A 27,583-nucleotide genomic window follows, 5' to 3' on the forward strand; every position below is an offset into this window, starting at 1 on the left:
CACACCACCAACTCACCACACTACCAACTCACCACACCACCAATTCACCACACCACCAACTCACCACACCACCAACTCACCACACCACCAACTCACCACACCACCAACTCACCACACATACCAACTCACCACACCACCAACTCACCACACTACCAACTCACCACACCATCAACTCACCACACCACCAACTCACCACACCACCAACTCACCACACCACCAACTCACCACACCACCAACTCACCACACCACCAACTCACCACACCACCAACTCACCACACTACCAACTCACCACACCACCAACTCACCACACCACCAACTCACCACGCCACCAACTCACCACACCACCAACTCACCACACCACCAACTCACCACACCACCAACTCACCACACTACCAACTCACCACACCATCAACTCACCAAACCACCAACTCACCACACCACCAACTCACCACACCACCAACTCACCACACCACCAACTCACCACAACACAAACTCACCACACCACGAACTCACTTCACCACCAACTCACCACACCACCAACTCACCACACCATCAACTCACCACACCACCAACTCACCACACCACCAACTCACCACACCACCAACTCACCACACCACCAACTCACCACACTACCAACTCACCACACCACCAACTCACCACACCACCAACTCACCACACCGCCAACTCACCACACCACCAACTCACCACACCACCAACTCACCACACCGCCAACTCACCACACCACCAACTCACCACACTACCAACTCACCACACCACCAACTCACCACACCACCAACTCACCACACCACCAACTCACCACAACACCAACTCACCACACTACCAACTCACCACACCATCAACTCACCACACCACCAACTCACCACACCACCAACTCACCACACCACCAACTCACCACACCGTGAACTCACCACACCACCAACTCACCACACCACCAACTCACCACCCCAACAACTCATCACACCACCAACTCACCACACTACCAACTCACCACACCACCAACTCACCACACCACCAACTTACCACACCACTAACTCACCACACCAACAACTCACCACACCACCAACTCCCCACACTACCAACTCACCACACCACCAACTCACCACACCACCAACTCACCACACCACCAACTCACCACACCACCAACTCACCATACCACCAACTCACCACACCACCAACTCACCACACCACCAACTCACCACACCACCAACTCACCACACTACCAACTCACCACACCACCAACTCACCACACCACCAAGTCACCACACCACCAACTCACCACACCACCAACTCACCACACCACCAACTCACCACACCACCAACTCACCACACATACCAACTCACCACACCACCAACTCACCACACTACCAACTCACCACACCATCAACTCACCACACCACCAACTCACCACACCACCAACTCCCCACACCATCAACTCACCACACCATCAACTCACCACACCACCAACTCACCACACCACCAACTCACCACACCACCAACTCACCACACTACCAACTCACCACACCACCAACTCACCACACCACCAACTCACCACACCGCCAACTCACCACACCACCAACTCACCACACCACCAACTCACCACACCGCCAACTCACCACACCACCAACTCACCACACTACCAACTCACCACACCACCAACTCACCACACCACCAACTCACCACACCATCAACTCACCACACCACCAAATCACCACCCCAACAACTCATCACACCACCAACTCACCACACCACCAACTCACCACACCACCAACTCACCACACCACCAACTCACCACCCCAACAACTCATCACACCACCAACTCACCACACTACCAACTCACCACACCACCAACTCACCACACCATCAACTCACCACACCACCAACTCACCACACCACCAACTCACCACACCACCAACTCACCACACAGCGAACTCCCCAAACCACCAACTCACCACACCAACAACTAACCACACCACCAACTCACCACACTACCAACTCACCAAACCACCAACTCACCACACCACCAACTCACCACACCACCAACTTACCACACCACTAACTCACCACACCAACAACTCACCACACCACCAACTCCCCACACTACCAACTCACCACACCACCAACTCACCACACCACCAACTCACCACACCACCAACTCACCACACCACCAACTCACCATACCACCAACTCACCACACCACCAACTCACCACACCACTAACTCACCACACCACCAACTCACCACACTACCAACTCACCACACCACCAACTCACCACACCACCAACTCACCACACCACCAACTCACCACACCACCAACTCACCACACCACCAACTCACCACACCACCAACTCACCACACATACCAACTCACCACACCACCAACTCACCACACTACCAACTCACCACACCATCAACTCACCACACCACCAACTCACCACACCACCAACTCACCACACCACCAACTCACCACACCACCAACTCACCACACCACCAACTCACCACACCACCAACTCACCACACTACCAACTCACCACACCATCAACTCACCACACCACCAACTCACCACACCACCAACTCACCACACCACCAACTCACCACACCACCAACTCACCACACCACAAACTCACCACACCACGAACTCACTTCACCACCAACTCACCACACCACCAACTCACCACACCATCAACTCACCACACCATCAACTCACCACACCACCAACTCACCACACCACCAACTCACCACACCACCAACTCACCACACCACCAACTCACCACACTACCAACTCACCACACCACCAACTCACCACACCACCAACTCACCACACCGCCAACTCACCACACCACCAACTCACCACACCACCAACTCACCACACCGCCAACTCACCACACCACCAACTCACCACACCGCCAACTCACCACACCACCAACTCACCACACCACCAACTCACCACACCACCAACTCACCACACCACCAACTCACCACACCACCAACTCACCACACCATCAACTCACCACACCACCAACTCACCACACCACCAACTCACCACACCACCAACTCACCACACCACCAACTCACCACACCATCAACTCACCACACCATCAACTCACCACACCACCAACTCACCACACCACCAACTCACCACACCACCAACTCACCACCCCAACAACTCATCACACCACCAACTCACCACACTACCAACTCACCACACCACCAACTCACCACACCATCAACTCACCACACCACCAACTCACCACACCACCAACTCACCACACCACCAACTCACCACACAGCGAACTCCCCAAACCACCAACTCACCACACCAACAACTAACCACACCACCAACTCACCACACTACCAACTCACCAAACCACCAACTCACCACACCACCAACTCACCACACCACCAACTTACCACACCACTAACTCACCACACCAACAACTCACCACACCACCAACTCCCCACACTACCAACTCACCACACCACCAACTCACCACACCACCAACTCACCACACCACCAACTCACCACACCACCAACTCACCATACCACCAACTCACCACACCACCAACTCACCACACCACCAACTCACCACACCACCAACTCACCACACTACCAACTCACCACACCACCAACTCACCACACCACCAACTCACCACACCACCAACTCACCACACCACCAACTCACCACACCACCAACTCACCACACCACTAACTCACCACACATACCAACTCACCACACCACCAACTCACCACACTACCAACTCACCACACCATCAACTCACCACACCACCAACTCACCACACCACCAACTCACCACACCACCAACTCACCACACCACCATCTCACCACACCACCAACTCACCACACCACCAACTCACCACACTACCAACTCACCACACCATCAACTCACCACACCACCAACTCACCACACCACCAACTCACCACACCACCAACTCACCACACCACCAACTCACCACACCACAAACTCACCACACCACGAACTCACTTCACCACCAACTCACCACACCACCAACTCACCACACCATCAACTCACCACACCATCAACTCACCACACCACCAACTCACCACACCACCAACTCACCACACCACCAACTCACCACACCACCAACTCACCACACTACCAACTCACCACACCACCAACTCACCACACCACCAACTCACCACACCGCCAACTCACCACACCACCAACTCACCACACCACCAACTCACCACACCGCCAACTCACCACACCACCAACTCACCACACCACCAACTCACCACACCACCAACTCACCACACCACCAACTCACCACACCACCAACTCACCACACCATCAACTCACCACACCACCAACTCACCACACCACCAACTCACCACACCACCAACTCACCACACCACCAACTCACCACACCATCAACTTACCACACCATCAACTCACCACACCACCAACTCACCACACCACCAACTCACCACACCACCAACTCACCACACCACCAACTCACCACACCACCAACTCACCACACCACCAACTTACCACACCACCAACTCACCACACCACCAACTCACCACACCATCAACTCACCACACCACCAACTCACCACACCACCAACTCACCACACCACCAACTCACCACACTACCAACTCACCACACCACCAACTCACCACACCACCAAGTCACCACACCACCAACTCACCACACCACCAACTCACCACACCACCAACTTACCACACCACCAACTCACCACACATACCAACTCACCACACCACCAACTCACCACACTACCAACTCACCACACCATCAACTCACCACACCACCAACTCACCACACCACCAACTCACCACACCATCAACTCACCACACCATCAACTCACCACACCACCAACTCACCACACCACCAACTCACCACACCACCAACTCACCACACTACCAACTCACCACACCACCAACTCACCACACCACCAACTCACCACACCATCAACTCACCACACCACCAACTCACCACCCCAACAACTCATCACACCACCAACTCACCACACCACCAACTCACCACACCATCAACTCACCACACCACCAACTCACCACCCCAACAATTCATCACACCACCAACTCACCACACCACCAACTCACCACACCACCAACTCACCACACCACCAACTCACCACCCCAACAACTCATCACACCACCAACTCACCACACTACCAACTCACCACACCACCAACTCACCACACCATCAACTCACCACACCACCAACTCACCACACCACCAACTCACCACACCACCAACTCACCACACAGCGAACTCCCCAAACCACCAACTCACCACACCAACAACTAACCACACCACCAACTCACCACACTACCAACTCACCACACCACCAACTCACCACACCACCAACTCACCACACCACCAACTTACCACACCACTAACTCACCACACCAACAACTCACCACACCACCAACTCCCCACACTACCAACTCACCACACCACCAACTCACCACACCACCAACTCACCACACCACCAACTCACCACACCACCAACTCACCATACCACCAACTCACCACACCACCAACTCACCACACCACCAACTCACCACACCACCAACTCACCACACTACCAACTCACCACACCACCAACTCACCACACCACCAACTCACCACACCACCAACTCACCACACCACCAACTCACCACACCACCAACTCACCACACCACCAACTCACCACACATACCAACTCACCACACCACCAACTCACCACACTACCAACTCACCACACCATCAACTCACCACACCACCAACTCACCACACCACCAACTCACCACACCACCAACTCACCACACCACCAACTCACCACACCACCAACTCACCACACCACCAACTCACCACACCACCAACTCACCACACCACCAACTCACCACACTACCAACTCACCACACCATCAACTCACCACACCACCAACTCACCACACCACCAACTCACCACACCACCAACTCACCACACCACCAACTCACCACACCACAACTCACCACACCACGAACTCACTTCACCACCAACTCACCACACCACCAACTCACCACACCATCAACTCACCACACCATCAACTCACCACACCACCAACTCACCACACCACCAACTCACCACACCACCAACTCACCACACCACCAACTCACCACACTACCAACTCACCACACCACCAACTCACCACACCACCAACTCACCACACCGCCAACTCACCACACCACCAACTCACCACACCACCAACTCACCACACCGCCAACTCACCACACCACCAACTCACCACACCACCAACTCACCACACCACCAACTCACCACACCACCAACTCACCACACCACCATCTCACCACACCATCAACTCACCACACCACCAACTCACCACACCACCAACTCACCACACCACCAACTCACCACACCACCAACTCACCACACCATCAACTCACCACACCATCAACTCACCACACCACCAACTCACCACACCACCAACTCACCACACCACCAACTCACCACACCACCAACTCACCACAACCACCAACTCACCACACCACCAACTCACCACACCACCAACTCACCACACCACCAACTCACCACACCACCAACTCACCAGACCACCAACTCACCACACCACCAACTTACCACACCACCAACTCACCACACCACCAACTCACCACACCGCCAACTCACCACACCACCAACTCACCACACCACCAACTCACCACACCACCAACTCACCACACCACCAACTTACCACACCACCAACTCACCACACCACCAACTCACCACACCACCAACTCACCACACCACCAACTCACCACACCACCAACTCACCACACCACCAACTCAGTGTCTCCGTGTCTCGGGTGTTCATCGTCTGCGTGTCTCAGGAGAGCAGCGTCTCAGTGGTTCACATTGTCGTGGCTGAGCGACTCGGGGGTTCACCGTCTCAGCTTCCCAGCGACCTCTTTACGCGTCTGGACTGGACACTCGTGCGCTGAGACTCTGAGAATTCGCCTTCCGTGTGTGTCTATATAGCAATACAAGGATGATTGCGTCTACTGTCTATTCGATTCTCCGAACCATCCACGTTTGTCATCGACGTACGTGTCCCCCTCCCCTCCCTCTGTGGGTCTGATGTCAGCCTTGTAAAGTGTCTGGGACACGCTGTTAGTCCATCAGTTCAGGTTATTGTGATGTCCGCTGTGTCTGAGACACGCTGTTAGTCCATCAGTTCAGTTTATTGTGATGTGCGCTGTGTCTGCCGCTGTTAGTCCATCAGTTCTGTTCAGTTTATTGTGATGTACGCTGTGGGTCAAGAAGCTCTTCAATCGAGGTTCATCGACAAAACAACACCACTCTTCCGCTCCACCACCACCACCACCACCACCTCCACACTCTCACATTGTCTCTGTGTAACACGAATAATATGCAGAGCCCTTTGCCAATCCACTGCTGGATGAAGACCTCCCCAAGTGGCGTGTCTGGCGGGGGCAGTTCGATCATACTTCACCACGCTGGTCGGTGTGGGTTGGTGTTCGACGAGTCGTGGGTGGTTGGGGTGGAGGTGGGGGGCGAGAAGCACCGGTGCAGGTACCCCTCGCCACTGACGTTAGTCGTGGCCCGGAATCACAGCCAGGTCGTGCGGTGCGCAGCGCAGTTCGGGACGTGGCCGACACCCCCAGAGGAGATGTCCGAATATCCACGGAGTCACCCCCTTGTCAGCCTCAGCCTGGAGTCACCCACGCTGCCAGCCAGTCACCCCCTTGTCAACCTGGCGTCACCCACGCTGCCAGCTAGTCACCCCCTTGTCAACCTGGCGTCACCAACGCTGCCAGCTAGTCACCCCCTTGTCAACCTGGCGTCACCCACCCTGCCAGCTAGTCACCGCCTCGTCAACCTCGTGATTTCCACCCGCGTTCTCTCGCCGAGTCCAGCTTCTCCGGGTGTGTGATCCAGTGCTTGGGGGGGTTGTTGGTGGGTTGGTGGATCACGTCGAGATGTGTTCAGTGTTCACGCACCTCAACTGCAGCTGAGAGCGTTGACGCTTGAGCTCTGTCTGTCTCTCTGCGGAAGCCTCGCGTGGACACGTCTTGAGACCCCGGGAGACTGCCCTTAATCCTGACTGCCCCTTACCTCGCTGCCCTTCACTTGAGTGTCCGTTACCATAATCTCCCTGACCTCTCAGTTCATAACCTCGCCACCGCCCCCCCCCCCCTCGTTACCTCCCTCTCCTCTCACCTCGCTACCCCCTTACCACGCTGCCCCTTACACCCCCCCTGCCACCCCCCCAACGCCCACGCGGCTCGCTCCGCGCGGCTCGCGTCGAGCAGCGAGTTCACGCGAAGGCGACCGAGGAAGAGCGAATTCCGTCGAGCGGCCGAGCGAGGGGAGGCGGCGCGCCGCAGCGACCCGCTAATCCGCGCCGCGTGCGCGCCGCAGATAGAGCCGCGGCGGCGGCGGCGCCCCACGCGCCCCACACGCGCTCCGCTCCTGCCGCTGCTGCCCCCCGCGAGGGGAGGGGGGAGGGGTTGGAGGTGCACGGGGGGAGGGCGCGCGCGCGGGGGGAGGGGAGGTTGCGCGCAGAGGCTGGCGGGGGCGATAAGACGCGCAGTGTCTGTTTGACGGACGGCGCGAGGCGGTGTGTGTGTAAGAGTATGTGTGTGTCTGTGTGTGTCTACGTGTGTGTGTGTCTGTGTGTGTAGACGCGTGTGTGTGTGTAAGAGTATGTGTCTACGTGTGTGTGTGTAAGAGTATGTGTCTACGTGTGTGTGTGTCTGTGTGTGTAGACGCGTGTGTGTGTGTAAGAGTATGTGTCTACGTGTGTGTGTGTAAGAGTATGTGTCTACGTGTGTGTGTGTCTGTGTGTGTAGACGCGTGTGTGTGTGTAAGAGTATGTGTCTACGTGTGTGTGTGTAAGAGTATGTGTCTACGTGTGTGTGTGTAAGAGTATGTGTCTACGTGTGTGTGTGTAAGAGTATGTGTCTACGTGTGTGTGTGTCTGTGTGTGTAGACGCGTGTGTGTGTGTAAGAGTATGTGTCTACGTGTGTGTGTGTAAGAGTATGTGTCTACGTGTGTGTGTGTCTGTGTGTGTAGACGCGTGTGTGTGTGTAAGAGTATGTGTCTACGTGTGTGTGTGTAAGAGTATGTGTCTACGTGTGTGTGTGTCTGTGTGTGTAGACGCGTGTGTGTGTGTAAGAGTATGTGTCTACGTGTGTGTGTGTAAGAGTATGTGTCTACGTGTGTGTGTGTCTGTGTGTGTAGACGCGTGTGTGTGTGTAAGAGTATGTGTCTACGTGTGTGTGTGTAAGAGTATGTGTCTACGTGTGTGTGTGTAAGAGTATGTGTCTACGTGTGTGTGTGTAAGAGTATGTGTCTACGTGTGTGTGTGTAAGAGTATGTGTCTACGTGTGTGTGTGTAAGAGTATGTGTCTACGTGTGTGTGTGTAAGAGTATGTGTCTACGTGTGTGTGTGTCTGTGTGTGTGGGCGCGTGTGTGTGTAAGAGTATGTGTCTACGTGTGTGTGTGTCTGTGTGTGTAGACGCGTGTGTGTGTGTAAGAGTATGTGTCTACGTGTGTGTGTCTGTGTGTGTAGACGCGTGTGTGTGTGTAAGAGTATGTGTCTACGTGTGTGTGTGTCTGTGTGTGTAGACGCGTGTGTGTGTGTAAGAGTATGTGTCTACGTGTGTGTGTGTCTGTGTGTGTAGACGCGTGTGTGTGTAAGAGTATGTGTCTACGTGTGTGTGTGTCTGTGTGTGTAGACGCGTGTGTGTGTGTAAGAGTATGTGTCTAAGTGTGTGTGTCTGTGTGTGTAGACGCGTGTGTGTGTAAGAGTATGTGTCTACGTGTGTGTGTGTCTGTGTGTGTAGACGCGTGTGTGTGTGTAAGAGTATGTGTCTAAGTGTGTGTGTCTGTGTGTGTAGACGCGTGTGTGTGTGTAAGAGTATGTGTCTACGTGTGTGTGTGTCTGTGTGTGTAGACGCGTGTGTGTGTGTAAGAGTATGTGTCTACGTGTGTGTGTGTCTGTGTGTGTAGACGCGTGTGTGTGTGTAAGAGTATGTGTCTACGTGTGTGTGTGGAGGTGTGTGGAAGCATTTGTGTGCGTTTGTGCATGTCTTTGGTAGTGTAGCGGTTAGCGCGCTGCGCTACGAACCTGGCTAACACTAGTGACGATTATCTCAACCCGGGTCTGGGCCTCCCCTAGGTCGACTCAGCCTCAAATGAGTACTTGGGACGGGGTGTAAATATCAGCGCTGGGGAGACAAAGGTGTCTGGGTCTGGTGCTGCCACACACTACCTCGCCGTGCAGACTCTGATAGGTGCTTGTCAATAGAACTTGCCCCAACACTCTTTAAAGGCTCCACGGGTGATCTTTGTCTTTGCGTCACAAAATAAATAAGCAGACAATGTCTCAATAAGACAAAGTTTCAATGTCTGCTCATCGAACATAAATCATAACTGACCCTGCTGATGAGACTGATCCAGAGTTGTGACTTGTCTTGAATGACTACCGCAGAAATGATGCATTCGAAGAAACTGGAAGTGGCCGTGCCACCGATGGAATTTGTAAATAAATAATTAGATTGTTTTTTTTTCCATTCACGTAGAGCCCATTTCGTAATCTAGAAACTATAGCAATGATCCCTGAAATAGACTTCTGGTTACGTATTCTGCTGTCGTCTATGTCGCTCTCGTTCACTCTGCGTGTGCCTTGAGTCGCGGCGAGATTCCAATTCGCGATTCCCGTCTTAAAGGTCGCAACTAGCTGCCACTCCTCCCACGGCAGCGATCTCGCAGGTCAACTCCGCGCCGAGCTCTCTGATCCGCGGACCGACCGCCCTCCGGCCAGACAGCAAAACTTGTCTTTGTTTTTCTCACGGAGTCATGACACGGAGTGCTTTTACAGATAGCAACGTCATTCATGCAAAGTTGCATCACACAACGCGCGGAGACTCGCACAGGCTGACGATGTGCTCGGCCAATCCATGGTGAGCGCTCTTGACACGTGTGGCAAGAAGCCGGAGCAGGCTGAGAATCCCCATGAGTGCTAGGGGGCAACGCTCTATCCCCGTACAGATGGAAACCGGTGGAAATGAGTCCATGCGGTCTGTATCGCCTTCTCCTGGCGAGCCAGGGTACGGCTCCTCCACCACCTTCAACGGGAAGAGGTTTTCACAGAATCATCTCTGTGTGGTCCACCAACCCTCTTAAGAAGCTCCCAATTCTGAAGAAGCTACCGGACAATCCACATTACGACCCGAGAGACGGAACGTGATTGCGAATGTCTTAAACTCTGCCGAGAGGTCGACTTGACGCCCACGTTGAGGCAGCTGCTCTGTTCGCGGCATGGCTGTGTTGAGAATTCGTCTTCCGCGTGGCTCTGTATATTAATACACGGATGATTACGTCAACTCTGTATTCAATTTTCCAATACATCCCCATCGAATATCGACACACGCGTTCTCCTCCCTCCCTCTATGGGTCCGATGACAGCCTATAGATTCCATTTAAAGGTGTTGGGTCATACTGTTAGTCAATAGAGCCTATGCATTTTATGGGTCATATGTAAGTTCATGTAAGTATACGGACCATATGCAAGTGTATGGATTTTTTATGTTATTTGTATGTCTATGTGTCCTGTGTAAATCTATGGGAATGTGCAAGTCTGTAGGTCCTATAAAGTCTATAGGTCCTGTGTAAGTCGTTGGTTCCAATATAAGTTAACTGTTAAATCTCCCTGTCCTCCTCCCTGCACCGTCATCCCAGCCGAGGCAACCTGCGGACAGGGCCAACTGAGAGTTGTTGAGCTAAGCCGGAAACAAGAAAAATAACGGTGACAGTACAGATGCAGTGGTGGTGATGGTACCGATGCATTTATTCGATCATTAATTGAAGGGATTCCCAAACTCCAGCCATCGCGACCCATCCTGCTTCGTCTTTCCACGTTTTACAAATTTACTTCCCGCCCCCCCCCCCTCCTATTCAAATACAAGTGAACTCGTCCCACGCTGCACGCGCCTGATGCTTGTTAAACACGTCCCACGTGACGTGCTAAGCAATCCACGCTGTCTGCGTCACGCGTATGCTCACGTGCGCCATGTGTGTAGACACACACACACGCTGAGCACGTGTGCATGTAGACGCGGAACACGTGTACATATACATCATGTACACAGACGTGCTCCATGTGTACACACGCACACTGAGATCTCATCGGCTCCATTGACGCGGACAGCGTCAATCTCTGACCGCGTGACACGTGACGTGTGTAACAATCATCGGGCGCGCGCAGCGCGGAACGAATGGGGGGTGGGGGAGGATTACATTGGTACACGCGGAAAGACGGAGCGTGGTAGTCGTGGTGATTGTAGTGGTGGTGATTGTAGTGGTGTGATTGCAGTGGTGGTGATGGTAGTGGTGGAGGTGGTGATTGCAGTGGTGGTGATGGTAGTGGTGGAGGTGGTGATGGTAGTGGTGGTGATGGTAGTGGTGGTGATTGTAGTGGTGGTGATTGTAGTGGTGGTGATGCTAGTGGTGGAGGTGGTGATGGTAGTGGTGGTGATGGTAGTGGTGGTGATTGTAGTGGTGGTGATGGTAGTGGTGGTGATGGTAGTGGTGGTGATGGTAGTGGTGGTGATTGTAGTGGTGGTGATGGTAGTGGTGGTGATGGTAGTGGTGGTGATGCTAGTGGTGGTGATGGTAGTGGTGGTGATGGTAGTGGTGGTGATGCTAGTGGTGGTGATGGTAATGGTGGTGATGCTAGTGGTGGTGATGGTAGTGGTGGTGATGGTAGTGGTGGTGATGCTAGTGGTGGTGATGGTAATGGTGGTGATTGTAGTGGTGGTGATGGTAGTGGTGGTGATGCTAGTGGTGGTGATTGTAGTGGTGGTGATGGTAGTGGTGGTGATGGTAGTGGTGGTGATTGTAGTGGTGGTGATTGTAGTGGTGGTGATGGCGGTGGGCCGCGAGGATTGGAGTTGGGGGAACTCTGCCTTCGTGTCTACAGCAGGCGTCGTGCGCTCACGCCGCCGCGCGTCGCGGGTGAGGCCACGAGCTGCTGCTGCTGCAGCTGCTGCTGCCGCTGCTGCCCGTGATGCCGCTGCTGCTGCTGCTGCTGCTCGCGGCCGAAGCAGCTGCGGGGCGAGCTGGAGGTGCCCCGCGCTGAGGCTGCCCAGCCCTCTCGGTGTCCGTGCGTCGAGGCGACGCGGGGGCGATGCGCGCCTCTTTGAGCCGAGCGGGGGCCACGGTGGCCATGCTGCTGCACGTGGCGGCCTGGACTCCGGCAATGTGGGAGGCAGCGGCCAGGGTTGGTGGATCACGCACGCTGTCGTGTGGGCGCGGAGGAGGTGCCGTGCCCCCCTAACTCGCCCACGTGTTCCGTCTCTACGGGGACTGAGTGTGTCCCCCGCTACAAGACGAGTGTATGCCGACGTGCTCGTCTGGCATCCCCGCATCGCTGCTTCAAGTCCTTCCAACTACCCCCACAGCTCCCCTCTGCCCCCCTTTTCAACCAAAACACCCCCCCCCCCTCTCTCTTTCCCACACTCCACCGCCCTCCCACCCCTGCGTGCCCTGCAGCTAGGCGGTCCCGGCGGCACGGAGCAGCATGCCCGACTCCCCGGCGGAGGTGAGGACGCCGGGCCGGGGCAGCCTCACGCCGCCCGCCATGCCCCCACCGGGAAGCCAGGGCAGCGCCCGGGCCGCCACCTTCACCCCCACGGCCAGTACGGGTCACACGCGCACACGCGCACACACACACACACGTGCACACACACGCACACACACACACACACGCACACACACGCACACACACACGCACACACACACACACACACGCACACACACACACACGCACACACACACACACACGCGCACACACACACACATACACGCGCGCACACACACACGCACACACACACACACACGCACACACACACACACACGCGCACACACACACACACGCACACACACGCACACACACGCACACACACACGCACACACACGCACACACACGCACACACACACACACACGCACACACACACACACACGCACACACACACACACACGCGCACACACACACACACACGCGCACATACACACACACACACACGCGCACACACACACACACACGCACACACACACACACACGCACACACGCGCACACACACACACACACGCGCACACACACACACGCACACACACACACACGCACACACACACACACGCGCACACACACACACACACACACGCGCACACACACACACACACGCGCACACACACACACACACGGGCACACACACACGCACACACACACACACGGGCACACACACACGGGCACACACACACGCGCACACACACACACACGCGCACACACACACGGGCACACACACACACGCGCACACACACACGCACACACACACACGGGCACACACACACACGCACACATACACGCACACACACTCGGGCACACACACGCACACACACGGGCACACACGCACACATACACGCACACACACTCGGGCACACACACACACACATGCGCGCGCGCACACATGCGCGCACACACACATGCACACACACACACACACACGCGCGCGCACACACGGGCACACACACACGCGCGCACACGCACACACACAGGCGCACACACACACGCACGGGCACACACACACGCGCGCACACACACGCACACACACACGCCCACACACGCGCACACACGCACACACATGCACACACACGCACACACACACACATACACGCGCGCACACGCACGCACACACGCGCACACACACGCATACGCACACACGAGCACACACGCACACCCACACAAGTACATATCTCCCTATAGCCTTCAAAAGACTGTTGGGGCAAGTGCTGTTAGCGAGCACCTATAAAAGCCGGCGCGGCACACGGGATGGGTGGGTGGCCAACACCACGCCCGGCCGCCTTTGCCTCCCCATCGGCGATGTTTACACACCACACCAAGTACTCATTTTACGCTGAGTTGACCTAAGGGAGGCCCATGACCGGTTCACATAATCGTCACTGGTGTTGGCCGTGAGCGGGAATCGAACTCGGTCGCCGGATTCGTAGCGCAGAGCGCTAACCGCTCCACCACCGCTCCTCAGTACGGTTCACCCACAAAGACATACGTACACACGCACACACACACACATATACGTACAAAGGCAAAGAACTCCTGTATAGCCTTTAACAGACTGTTTGGGGGCAAGTGCCGTTAGCGAGTAGCAGCTTATATGCAGGCCGATAGCGCGTGTGCACGTGCGCGCACACGTACGAACGTTTACGCGTCAGAATTGTGCTAACTTTACACGCAAAACACCCAAAGCAATGTTCGCACAAATTGTGCAATGATTTTATGCGGTAGGGAAAAGAACTCGTCATCGACAGTGCCTTCATTTCCTTTTAATACGCGAACGCACGACAACATTCACGCCGAGGTAATGATTCTCATACATAGTCGATGGCATTAATAACCGAGCCCTTTACGCATAACCGTGCGTTGATTTTCTTACGCATTAACGTAGTTGCGTGCGTGTTGTCTTTGAGCATTGGTACATAACCCCGTGTACATTGTATACCGCATATGTACATTGTACTCATGCAGGCGATGCGTTGGCTATAAATAACGCGATATTAACTTATGATTCGAAATGTTTTCTTTCGTATGTTTCGTGCAAATTGCGCATTAAATGTGTCGCATAAAACGATGGCGAGGCACGTAAATAACAAATTAAAATGTTAATGCATTAACGCCGCGAATGAATGTACTCATTAGGGCGTGTATTAAGCGTACCGCATAAAACACAACGCATTTATTTAACCTGGAACCATTTCATTAATTGTAGCAAATAAGCAGTGCTCTCGTATTTACGCATACACACAATATTCGAGTTTAATTCGTGCATTAATTATTGATTCTCCCTCTCTGTCTCTCTGAGAGCCGTCTCCTCTCTCAAACGCATTGGCCTCCTTCCCTCCACGCAGCTCATATTTACTCAATTATTTGTTAGTATATTGGGAAGTTTAGTGTATGGGCAATGTTAATCTTTGGGCAATGTTAATCCATGAGAAATGTTAGTTTACAAACAGTGTTAGTCTACCGGCAATATTAATATACGGGCAGTGTTAGTCAATGGGCAATGTTAGTCTACGGGCAGTGTTAGTCTTTGGGCAGTGTTAGTCTATGGCCAGTGTTAGGATATGGGCAGTGTTAGTCTATGGGCAGTGTTAGTCTATGGTCCGTGTTAGGACATGGGCAGTGTTAGTCCATGGGCAGTGTTAGTCTATGGGCAATGTTAGTCTATGTGCAGTGTTAGTCCATGGGCAGTGTTAGTCTATGGGCAGTGTTAGTCTATGGGCAGTGTTAGTCTATGGGCAGTGTTAGTCCATGGGCAGTGTTAGTCTATGGGCAGTGTTAGTCTATGGGCAGTGTTAGTCTATGGGCAGTGTTAGTCTATGGGCAGTGTTAGTCTATGGGCAGTTTTAGTCTATGGGCAGTGTTAGTCTATGGGCAGTTTTAGTCTATGGGCAGTGTTAGTCTATGGGCAGTGTTAGTCTATGAGCAGTGTTAGTCTATGGGCAGTGTTAGTCTATGGGCAATGTTAGTCTATGGGCAGTGTTAGTCCATGGGCATTGTTAGTCTATGGGCAGTGTTAGTCCATGGGCATTGTTAGTCTATGGGCAATGTTAGTCTATGTGCAGTGTTAGTCCATGGGCAGTGTTAGTCTATGGGTAGTGTTAGTCTATGGGCAGTGTTAGTCTATGGTCCGTGTTAGTCTATGGGCAGTGTTAGTCCATGGGCAGTGTTAGTCTATGGGCAGTGTTAGTCTATGGGCAGTGTTAGTCCATGGGCATTGTTAGTCTATGGGCAGTGTTAGTCTATGGGCAGTGTTAGTCTATGGGCAGTGTTAGTCTATGGGCAGTTTTAGTCTATGGGCAGTTTTAGTCTATGGGCAGTGTTAGTCTATGGGCAGTGTTAGTCTATGAGCAGTGTTAGTCTATGGGCAGTGTTAGTCTATGGGCAGTGTTAGTCTATGGGCAGTGTTAGTGTATGGGCAGTGTTAGTCTATGGGCAGTGTTAGTGTATGGGCAGTGTTAGTCTATGGGTAGTGTTAGTCTATGGGCAGTGTTAGTCTATGGGCAGTGTTAGTCTATGGGCAGTGTTAGTCTATGGGGAGTGTTAGTCTATGGGCAGTGTTAGTCTATGGTAAGTGTTAGTCTATGGGCAGTGTTAGTCTATGGGCAGTGTTAGTCTATGGGCAGTGTTAGTCTATGGGCAGTGTTAGTCCATGGGCAGTGTTAGTCTATGTGCAGTGTTAGTCTATGGGCAGTGTTAGTCTATGGGCAGTGTTAGTCTATGGGCAGTGTTAGTGTATGGGCAGTGTTAGTCTATGGGCAGTGTTAGTGTATGGGCAGTGTTAGTCTATGGGCAGTGTTAGTCTATGGGCAGTGTTAGTCCATGGGCAGTGTTAGTCTATGGGCAGTGTTAGTCTATGGGCAGTGTTAGTCTATTGGCAGTGTTAGTCTATGGGCAGTGTTAGTCTATGGGCAGTGTTAGTCTATGGGCAGTGTTAGTCTATGGGCAGTGTTAGTGTATGGGCAGTGTTAGTCTATGGGCAGTGTTAGTCTATGGGCAGTGTTAGTCTATGGGCAATGTTAGTCTATGGGCAGTGTTAGTCTATGGGCAATGTTAGTCTATGGGCAGTGTTAGTCTATGGGCAGTGTTAGTCCATGGGCATTGTTAGTCTATGGGCAGTGTTAGTCCATGGGCAGTGTTAGTCTATGGGCAATGTTAGTCTATGTGCAGTGTTAGTCCATGGGCAGTGTTAGTCTATGGGTAGTGTTAGTCTATGGGCAGTGTTAGTCTATGGTCCGTGTTAGTCCATGGGCAGTGTTAGTCTATGGGCAGTGTTAGTCTATGGGCAGTGTTAGTCCATGGGCATTGTTAGTCTATGGGCAGTGTTAGTCTATGGGCAGTGTTAGTCTATGGGCAGTGTTAGTCTATGGGCAGTTTTAGTCTATGGGCAGTTTTAGTCTATGGGCAGTGTTAGTCTATGAGCAGTGTTAGTCTATGAGCAGTGTTAGTCTATGGGCAGTGTTAGTCTATGGGCAGTGTTAGTCTACGGGCAGTGTTAGTCTATGGGCAGTGTTAGTGTATGGGCAGTGTTAGTCTATGGGCAGTGTTAGTCTATGGGCAGTGTTAGTCTATGGGCAGTGTTAGTCTATGGGCAGTGTTAGTCTATGGGCAGTGTTAGTTTATGGGCAGTGTTAGTCCATGGGCAGTGTTAGTCTATGTGCAGTGTTAGTCTATGGGCAGTGTTAGTCTATGGTAAGTGTTAGTCTATGGGCAGTGTTAGTCTATGGGCAGTGTTAGTCTATGGGCAGTGTTAGTCTATGGGCAGTGTTAGTCTATGGGCAGTGTTAGTCCATGGGCAGTGTTAGTCCATGGGCAGTGTTAGTCTATGTGCAGTGTTAGTCTATGGGCAGTGTTAGTCTATTGGCAGTGTTAGTCTATGGGCAGTGTTAGTCTATGGGCAGTGTTAGTCTATGGGCAGTGTTAGTGTATGGGCAGTGTTAGTATATGGGTAGTGTTAGTCTATGGGCAGTGTTAGTCTATGGGCAGTGTTAGTCTATGGGCAGTGTTAGTCCATGGGCAGTGTTAGTCTATGGGCAGTGTTAGTCTATGGGCAGTGTTAGTCTATGGGCAGTGTTAGTGTATGGGCAGTGTTAGTCTATGGGTAGTGTTAGTCTATGGGCAGTGTTAGTGTATGGGCAGTGTTAGTCTATGGGCAGTGTTAGTGTATGGGCAGTGTTAGTGTATGGGCAGTGTTAGTCTATGGGCAGTGTTAGTCTATGGGCAGTGTTAGTCTATGGGCAGTGTTAGTGTATGGGCAGTGTTAGTCTATGGGTAGTGTTAGTCTATGGGCAGTGTTAGTCTATGGGCAGTGTTAGTCTATGGGCAGTGTTAGTGTATCTCTCACTACGATCCACGTCCGTTTTCAAAGACGTTGTCGACAGTCGCCCTCCCTCCGTGAAGACCGATTGAATTCAAGATCTTTCCACGCGACCACTCCCAGTTGCACTGGACGTGCAGACTAGTGATGCACCTCACGTCTCCGTCTCGTGGTTATTGCTCCGGTGGTCGCTCCCGGTCGACCGGCACTCGCATTCAAGTGTCGAGTCGGCCGTGCATCGTCAATTCTCTGCGTTCACGCGTGTCACGTTGCATGCTAAAATGACGCACGACCACGACGCGTTGTACGTGCGTATGTCGAATTTCTTTCGCACCGCGCATGGCCAACGCTGCTAATCGCCGCGCTTCACACGAGGGTATTTGATGCGTCTCATTTTAAGCACAAGGAACGGTGCGTTTACGCGAAGCTCAGTCAAGTCATCTTTACGCGTATACATCTCATCCAATTGTGTGGCAACATTGCAATCAATATATAAAAAGAAAATCTACATGTTGTTTATTTTACCAGCTAAGGCCCACGAGGCTGTGTAGCTCTTTCACAGGAGCGACCTGGCCGCAGATGAGATGGCTCAACGAAGTAGTGGCGAATCGCGTGGACATTTATTGCAGCCAAATACTCGACACGCGTGGTGATGTTCATTCTAAACGTGGAGGGGAAAACCGGAGGACCCGGAGAAAAGTCCACGCGACCTCAGCGAGAGAGAGAGAGACACGCAAACTCCACATACACAGCAGCAGCAGCAGCAGGCGTCACGGGTCGGGATCGAACCCACGACCTCCTGCATACCAGGTGCTGGCGAACGCCGTTGGTAGATGGTGTGAAACAGCACCTCGGCCCGTGTGGGTGAACACTCGGCCTGTGTGGGTGAACACTCGGCCCGTGTGGGTGACGTGTGGGTGAACACTCGGCCCGTGTGGGTGAACACTCGGCCCGTGTGGGTGAACACTCGGCCCGTGTGGGTGAACACTCGGCCGCCACCGCTGCTGGAGCTGGTCACCGGCCCGGTCGCCCTTGAACAAGAGGCGCCCGTCGCTGCACACACCGATCGGGGGGGGGGGGGGTCTCTAACTCTCGCGCCTCCGAATCTGACTCTGCGTTAGCGTCCGTCACGCGTCGAGCCGCGACGCGTGAACAGCCCGATCACACTTTGTGCTCGTTAATTCTCGCCAAGGTCCGGTGCCGTTCACGCGCGAGGGTCCCCCTCGCCCCCCCCCGCAGCCCCCCCCCCCTCGCCCCCCCCCCCCACCGCAGCCCCCCCCGCAGCCCCCCCCCCCGCAGCCCCCCCCCCGCACTCGCGGTCTCACGTCGGACGACATCGGCACGAAGGCGCCGCGCTCCGCGTCCCCGCCACGGAGACGGACACAAGTGCGACTCGAAGTGGCCTCGGCCCGGCCTCCCGCTGTGCACACATCATGGTGTGTGCACACGCGGGGTGGGTGGGTGGGGGGTGAGGGATGGGGACGACCGATTTTGTGGGGGGGGGGGCGCGGGGGGGGGGTGGAGCGCTCCCCTGTCGCGCGCACCGGAGAGGAGCCGAGCTGCTGCCGAGTCGAGCGTGGGGCGCGAAGGGGCGGGGAAGTGTGGGGGGGGGGTCGCAGTACAGACGCGGCGCGGGTATAGAGGCATGTTGAACATTACACGCATTGTCTGTGAGCAGACACGAGCGAGCGAGAGAGCGAGAGGCAGGGAGAGGGGGGGTGTGCACGGGCAGGGAGAGATAGAGATCAGATCCATGCTGTAGATTAATCTCCCGGGACCAGCTGCTGACGTTTCCTCCCACGGCTGAGTTAAGCAGAGCCCCCCCCCATCTCCCCCGCCCCCCACTCTCCCCCCTCCCCCCAACTCCCACCTCCCCCTCCACCCCCAGACGTGCCGACGTAAATCCTCTCTGACAGCCCCATCTGGCTGCGCGCTCCGCGTTGGGATTATTCACCCCCCGCACCCCCCCCCACCCCCCCTACTCCCCCCCCCCGAATCCCTCCCACCCAACCCCTCGGCTTCCTCCCTCTCAATCCCCCCCCCCCCCGCTAATCCCGCGAGATCCACACCAACAGGTAAAGCTCCATTTAGCTCTCACTGGGGCGCGGGAGCCGTCGTCACGGCGCCTCTCAGCCCCGCCAGCCACCTCGGGTCGCGGTGGGGAGGAGGAGGCAGAGTGGGGAGGTGGGACAGGGGGACAGGGGGAGGAGGTGGATGGGGGGGACGTTGACTGGGGAAGAGGAGTGGGGACTGGTAGGTGGGAGGTAAGGGGGTGAGAAATGGAGAGGCCGGGGGGGGGGGGGCTGGGTTCTGTGTGGGGGGGGGGCACAGGCAGGTACACAGACTGACGCGTCATGGCGAGAGCGCGTCACAAATGTCAGCGGCACGTGATCCGCACGGCGTCATCCTCCTCCCCACGCCACTGGACGTGCCAACTCTGTCTGCCCACACCCCCCCCGCCTCCCCCCCGCCCGCCCCCCGCGGCCCCCCCCCTCCCCCCGCCTCGCCCCCCCCGCCTCCCCCCGCAGTGCTTAACGGCACCAGCAGCAGCCACTCCCCGTCTGCCGGCTCGCTTGGGGGGTCCCCCTCATCCCCACCGACCGGATACCATGGCAGCAGTGGAGGTGGCGGAGGAGGAGGAGGTGGGGGAGGAGGAAACGGAGGTGGAGGAGGAGGCGGCGGCGGTGGAGGAGGAAGTGGAGGAGGAGGCGGTGGGGGGAGCGGCGCGGGGGGCCCTGCCCCCCTGCTGGGACAGCCCCCCGCGCTCCCGGCGGCGTGCGGGGCGCGTCAGCTCAGCAAGTTGAAGCATTTCCTGGCCACGTTGCAGCAGTTCAGCTGCGACATCTCCCCGGAGATCGGCGAGCGCGTGCGCGTGCTCGTACTGGGGCTGGTGGTGAGATACCCCCCCCCGCCGCACCCCACCATCTCCACACTGCCGCCCCCCACACCCCCCCCACCCCCAATGATGCCCCCCACAATCGGCCACCCCTCCCCCACCGCTGCCGCCCCCACTGCTGCCCCCCACAATTCCCCCACCTGCCCACTGCCGCCTTTTCTTGTACTAACCCGGTCCTAGGCCTCCCCTAGCTGTCTCATCAACTGGGAACGCACGTGGTGGTATCTCGTCACCAGTGAGATGTAGTTCCTAGTTGGACACACGTGGTGAGTGACATCTCGTCATCAGTGAGATGCAGGGTCCCAGTTGGACACACGTGGTGAGTGACATCTCGTCACCAGTGAGATGTAGGTCCCAGTTGGACACACGTGGTGAGTGACATCTCGTCATCAGTGAGATGCAGGGTCCCAGTTGGACACACGTGGTGAGTGACATCTCGTCACCAGTGAGATGTAGGGTACAAGTTGGACGCATGCGGTCTTATCTCGTTGCTGGTCTTGGTGACATTTGGTGACCAGTCGTGGTGATGTCCGTGCAGAACTCCACGCTGAGTATCGAGGACTTCCACGGGAAGCTGCAGGAGGCCACCAACTTCCCGCTGCGCCCCTTCGTCATCCCCTTCCTCAAGGTGAGTGGGTGAGTGTGGGAGGGGGTGAGTGGGTGAGTGGGTGAGTGTGGGAGGGGGTGAGTGGGTGAGTGTGGGAGGGGGTGAGTGGGTGAGTGGGTGAGTGTGGGAGAGGGTGAGTGGGTGAGTGTGGGAGTGTGTGAGTGTGGGAGGGGGTGAGTGGGTGAGTGTGGGAGGGGGTGAGTGGGTGAGTGTGGGAGGGGGTGAGTGTGGGAGTGGGTGAGTGTGTGAGTGGGTGAGTGGGTGAGTGGGTGAGTAGGTGAGTGTGGGAGTGGGTGAGTCGGTGAGTGGGTGAGTGAGTGAGTGAGTGTGTGAGTGGGTGAGTGGGTGAGTGAGTGAGTGGGTGAGTGTGTGAGTGGGTGAGTGTGTGAGTGAGTGAGTGGGTGAGTGGGTGAGTGTGTGAGTGGGTGAGTGTGGGAGTGGGTGAGTGTGGGAGTGGGTGAGTGTGTGAGTGGGTGAGTGGGTGAATGGGTGAGATTGTGAGTGGGTGAGTGTGTGTGTGAGTGTGGGAGTGTGGGAGTGGGTGAGTGTGTGAGTGGGTGAGTGTGTGTGTGAGTGGGGGAGTGTGGGAGTGAGTGAGTGTGTGAGTCGGTGAGTGGGTGAGTGGGTGAGTAGGTAAGTGTGAGAGTGGGTGAGTAGGTGAGTGGGTGAGTGTGGGAGTGGGTGAGTGTGGGAGTGGGTGAGTGTGTAAGTGGGTGAGTGTGTGAGTGAGTGAGTGAGTGAGTGAGTGAGTGAGTGAGTGGGTGAGTGTGTGAGTGGGTGAGTGGGTGGGTGAATGTGGGAGTGGGTGAGTGTGGAAGTGGGTGAGTGTGTGAGTGGGCGAGTGGGTGAGTGGGTGTGTGAGTGTGGGAGTGGGTGAGTGTGTGAGTGATTGAGTGTGTGTGTGTGAGTGGGTGAGTGTGTGAGTGTGGGAGTGGGTGAGTGTGTGAGTGTGTGAGTGGGTGAGTGGGTGAGTAGGTAAGTGGGTGAGTGAGTGAGTGAGTGTGGGAGTGGGTGAGTGGGTGAGTGGGTGAGTGAGAGTGTGTGAGTGGGTGAGTGTGGGAGTGTGTGAGTGGGTGAGTATGTGAGTGGGTGAGTGTGTGAGTGGGTGAGCGGGTGAGTGTGAGAGTGGGTGAGTGTGGGAGTTTGTGAGTGGGTGAGTGTGTGAGTAGGTGAGTGTGGGTGAGTGTGGGAGTGGGTGAGTATGTGAGTGTGTGAGTGGGTGAGTGGGTGAGTGTGGAAGTGTGTGAGTTGTGAGTGTGGGAGTGGGTGAGTGTGTGAGTGGGTGAGTGGGTAAGTGTGGGAGTGGTTGAGTGTGTGAGTGTGTGAGTGTGGGAGTGGGTGAGTGGGTGAGTGTGTGAGTGGGTGAGTGTGTGAGTGGGTGAGTGTGTGAGTGAGTGAGTGGGTGAGTGAGTGAGTGAGTGGGTGAGTGTGTGAGTGGGTGAGTGGGTGAGTGTGTGAGTGTGTGAGTGGGTGAGTGTGTAAGTGAGTGAGTGAGTGGGTGAGTGTGTGAGTGGGTGAGTGGGTGAGTGTGTGAGTGGGTGAGTGAGTGAGTGGGTGAGTGTGTGAGTGGGTGAGTGGGTGAGTGTGTGAGTGGGTTAGTGTGTGAGTGGGTGAGTGTGTGAGTGGGTGAGTGGGTGAGTGGGTGAGTGAGTGAGTGAGTGGGTGAGTGAGTGGGTGAGTGTGTGAGTGGGTGAGTGTGTGAGTGGGTGAGTGTGTGAGTGGGTGAGTGTGGGAGTGAGTGAGTGGGTGAGTGAGTGAGTGAGTGGGTGAGTGTGTGAGTGGGTGAGTGTGTGAGTGGGTGAGTGGGTGAGTGAGTGAGTGGGTGAGTGAGTGGGTGAGTGTGTGAGTGGGTGAGTGTGTGAGTGGGTGAGTGTGGGAGTGAGTGAGTGGGTGAGTGAGTGAGTGAGTGGGTGAGTGTGTTAGTGGTTGAGTGTGGGAGTGAGTGAGTGGGTGAGTATGTGAGTGGGTGAGTGGGTGAGTGTGGGAGAGGGTGAGTGGGTGAGTGTGAGAGTGGGTGAGTGTGGGAGGGGGTGAGTGGGTGAGTGGGTGAGTGTGGGAGGGGGTGAGTGGGTGAGTGTGGGAGGGGGTGAGTGTGGGAGTGGGTGAGTGTGTGAGTGGGTGAGTGGGTGAGTGGGTGAGTAGGTGAGTGTGGGAGTGGGTGAGTCGGTGAGTGGGTGAGTGAGTGAGTGAGTGAGTGTGTGAGTGGGTGAGTGTGTGAGTGAGTGAGTGGGTGAGTGTGTGAGTGGGTGAGTGTGTGAGTGAGTGAGTGGGTGAGTGGGTGAGTGTGTGAGTGGGTGAGTGTGGGAGTGGGTGAGTGTGGGAGTGGGTGAGTGTGTGAGTGGGTGAGTGGGTGAATGGGTGAGATTGTGAGTGGGTGAGTGTGTGTGTGAGTGTGGGAGTGTGGGAGTGGGTGAGTGTGTGAGTGGGTGAGTGTGTGTGTGAGTGGGGGAGTGTGGGAGTGAGTGAGTGTGTGAGTCGGTGAGTGGGTGAGTGGGTGAGTAGGTAAGTGTGAGAGTGGGTGAGTAGGTGAGTGGGTGAGTGTGGGAGTGGGTGAGTGTGGGAGTGGGTGAGTGTGTAAGTGGGTGAGTGTGTGAGTGAGTGAGTGAGTGGGTGAGTGTGTGAGTGGGTGAGTGGGTGGGTGAATGTGGGAGTGGGTGAGTGTGGAAGTGGGTGAGTGTGTGAGTGGGCGAGTGGGTGAGTGGGTGTGTGAGTGTGGGAGTGGGTGAGTGTGTGAGTGATTGAGTGTGTGTGTGTGAGTGGGTGAGTGTGTGAGTGTGTGAGTGGGTGAGTGGGTGAGTAGGTAAGTGGGTGAGTGAGTGAGTGAGTGAGTGTGGGAGTGGGTGAGTGGGTGAGTGGGTGAGTGGGTGAGTGAGAGTGTGTGAGTGGGTGAGTGTGGGAGTGTGTGAGTGGGTGAGTATGTGAGTGGGTGAGTGAGTGAGTGTGGGAGTGGGTGAGTGAGTGAGTGGGTGAGTGTGTGAGTGGGTGAGTGGGTGAGTGTGTGAGTGGGTTAGTGTGTGAGTGGGTGAGTGTGTGAGTGGGTGAGTGGGTGAGTGGGTGAGTGAGTGAGTGAGTGGGTGAGTGAGTGGGTGAGTGTGTGAGTGAGTGGGTGAGTGAGTGAGTGAGTGGGTGAGTGTGTGAGTGGGTGAGTGTGTGAGTGGGTGAGTGGGTGAGTGAGTGAGTGGGTGAGTGAGTGGGTGAGTGTGTGAGTGGGTGAGTATGTGAGTGGGTGAGTGTGGGAGTGAGTGAGTGGGTGAGTGAGTGAGTGAGTGGGTGAGTGTGTTAGTGGTTGAGTGTGGGAGTGAGTGAGTGGGTGAGTATGTGAGTGGGTGAGTGTGGGAGAGGGTGAGTGGGTGAGTGTGAGAGTGGGTGAGTGTGGGAGGGGGTGAGTGGGTGAGTGTGGGAGGGGGTGAGTGGGTGAGTGTGGGAGGGGGTGAGTGTGGGAGTGGGTGAGTGTGTGAGTGGGTGAGTGGGTGAGTGGGTGAGTAGGTGAGTGTGGGAGTGGGTGAGTCGGTGAGTGGGTGAGTGAGTGAGTGAGTGAGTGTGTGAGTGGGTGAGTGTGTGAGTGAGTGAGTGGGTGAGTGTGTGAGTGGGTGAGTGTGTGAGTGAGTGAGTGGGTGAGTGGGTGAGTGTGTGAGTGGGTGAGTGTGGGAGTGGGTGATTGTGGGAGTGGGTGAGTGTGTGAGTGGGTGAGTGGGTGAATGGGTGAGATTGTGAGTGGGTGAGTGTGTGTGTGAGTGTGGGAGTGTGGGAGTGGGTGAGTGTGTGAGTGGGTGAGTGTGTGTGTGAGTGGGGGAGTGTGGGAGTGAGTGAGTGTGTGAGTCGGTGAGTGGGTGAGTGGGTGAGTAGGTAAGTGTGAGAGTGGGTGAGTAGGTGAGTGGGTGAGTGTGGGAGTGGGTGAGTGTGGGAGTGGGTGAGTGTGTAAGTGGGTGAGTGTGTGAGTGAGTGAGTGAGTGGGTGAGTGTGTGAGTGGGTGAGTGGGTGGGTGAATGTGGGAGTGGGTGAGTGTGGAAGTGGGTGAGTGTGTGAGTGGGCGAGTGGGTGAGTGGGTGTGTGAGTGTGGGAGTGGGTGAGTGTGTGAGTGATTGAGTGTGTGTGTGTGAGTGGGTGAGTGTGTGAGTGTGTGAGTGGGTGAGTGGGTGAGTAGGTAAGTGGGTGAGTGAGTGAGTGAGTGAGTGTGGGAGTGGGTGAGTGGGTGAGTGGGTGAGTGGGTGAGTGAGAGTGTGTGAGTGGGTGAGTGTGGGAGTGTGTGAGTGGGTGAGTATGTGAGTGGGTGAGTGAGTGAGTGTGGGAGTGGGTGAGTGAGTGAGTGGGTGAGTGAGTGTGGGAGTGTGTGAGTGTGAGAGTGGATGAGTGTGGGTGAGTGGGTGAGTGTGTGAGTGGGTGAGTGAGTGGGTGAGTGGGTGAGTGGGTGAGTGTGGGAGTGTGTGAGTGTGAGAGTGTGTGAGTGAGTGAGTGAGTGAGTGAGTGAGTGAGTGTGAGTGTGAGAGTGGGTGAGTGGGTGAGTGTGGGAGTGGGTGAGTGGGTGAGTGGGTGAGTGTGTGAGTGGGTGAGTGGGTGAGTGTGGGAGTGTGTGAGTGGGTGAGTGGGTGAGTGTGTGATTGGGTGAGTGAGTGTGATAGTGGGTGAGTGGGTGAGTGAGTGAGTGAGTGGGTGAGTGTGGATGAGTGAGTGAGTGTGTGAGTGGGTGAGTGTGTGAGTGGGTGAGTGAGTGAGTGAGTGAGTGGGTGAGTGGGTGAGTGTGGGAGTGTGTGAGTGGGTGAGTGGATGAGTGTGTGAGTGTGTGAGTGGGTGAGTGAGTGAGTGTGGGAGTGGGAGAGTGAGTGAGTGGGTGAGTGTGGGTGAATGAGTGAGTGGGTGAGTGTGTGTGTGAGTGAGTGAGTGAGTGTGGGAGGGGGTGAGTGGGTGAGTGTGAGTGGGTGAGTGTGTGAGTGGGTGAGCGGGTGAGTGTGAGAGTGGGTGAGTGTGGGAGTTTGTGAGTGGGTGAGTGTGTGAGTAGGTGAGTGTGGGTGAGTGTGGGAGTGGGTGAGTATGTGAGTGTGTGAGTGGGTGAGTGGGTGAGTGTGGAAGTGTGTGAGTTGTG

At 55.3% G+C, this 27,583-nt stretch overlaps 1 protein-coding gene and 1 long non-coding RNA gene across 2 annotated transcripts in view; both read left to right on the plus strand.

Moving 5' to 3' along the window:
* Nucleotides 1–21,613, plus strand: part of LOC144942216 (uncharacterized) — a 74,025-nt gene extending 52,412 nt beyond the window's left edge. Inside the window, exons 3-4 of the long non-coding RNA XR_013639335.1 lie at nucleotides 13,601–13,746; nucleotides 21,529–21,613. This is a non-coding gene — a long non-coding RNA (uncharacterized LOC144942216). The remainder of the gene's footprint in view (nucleotides 1–13,600; nucleotides 13,747–21,528) is intronic.
* A 109-nt stretch (nucleotides 21,614–21,722) lies between these two features.
* The window catches only part of LOC144942150 (protein CBFA2T1-like), a gene marked incomplete at its 5' end in the record, with an annotated part of 39,041 nt that continues 33,180 nt past the window's right edge, over nucleotides 21,723–27,583 (plus strand). Inside the window, 2 exons of the mRNA XM_078868910.1 lie at nucleotides 21,723–21,893; nucleotides 22,435–22,524. Coding sequence (XP_078725036.1) covers nucleotides 21,723–21,893; nucleotides 22,435–22,524 — 261 coding nt within the window. The remainder of the gene's footprint in view (nucleotides 21,894–22,434; nucleotides 22,525–27,583) is intronic.

This window comes from Lampetra fluviatilis, chromosome 26, assembly GCF_964198595.1.
Source record: "Lampetra fluviatilis chromosome 26, kcLamFluv1.1, whole genome shotgun sequence".
NCBI classification, from domain to species: Eukaryota; Metazoa; Chordata; class Hyperoartia; order Petromyzontiformes; family Petromyzontidae; genus Lampetra; species Lampetra fluviatilis.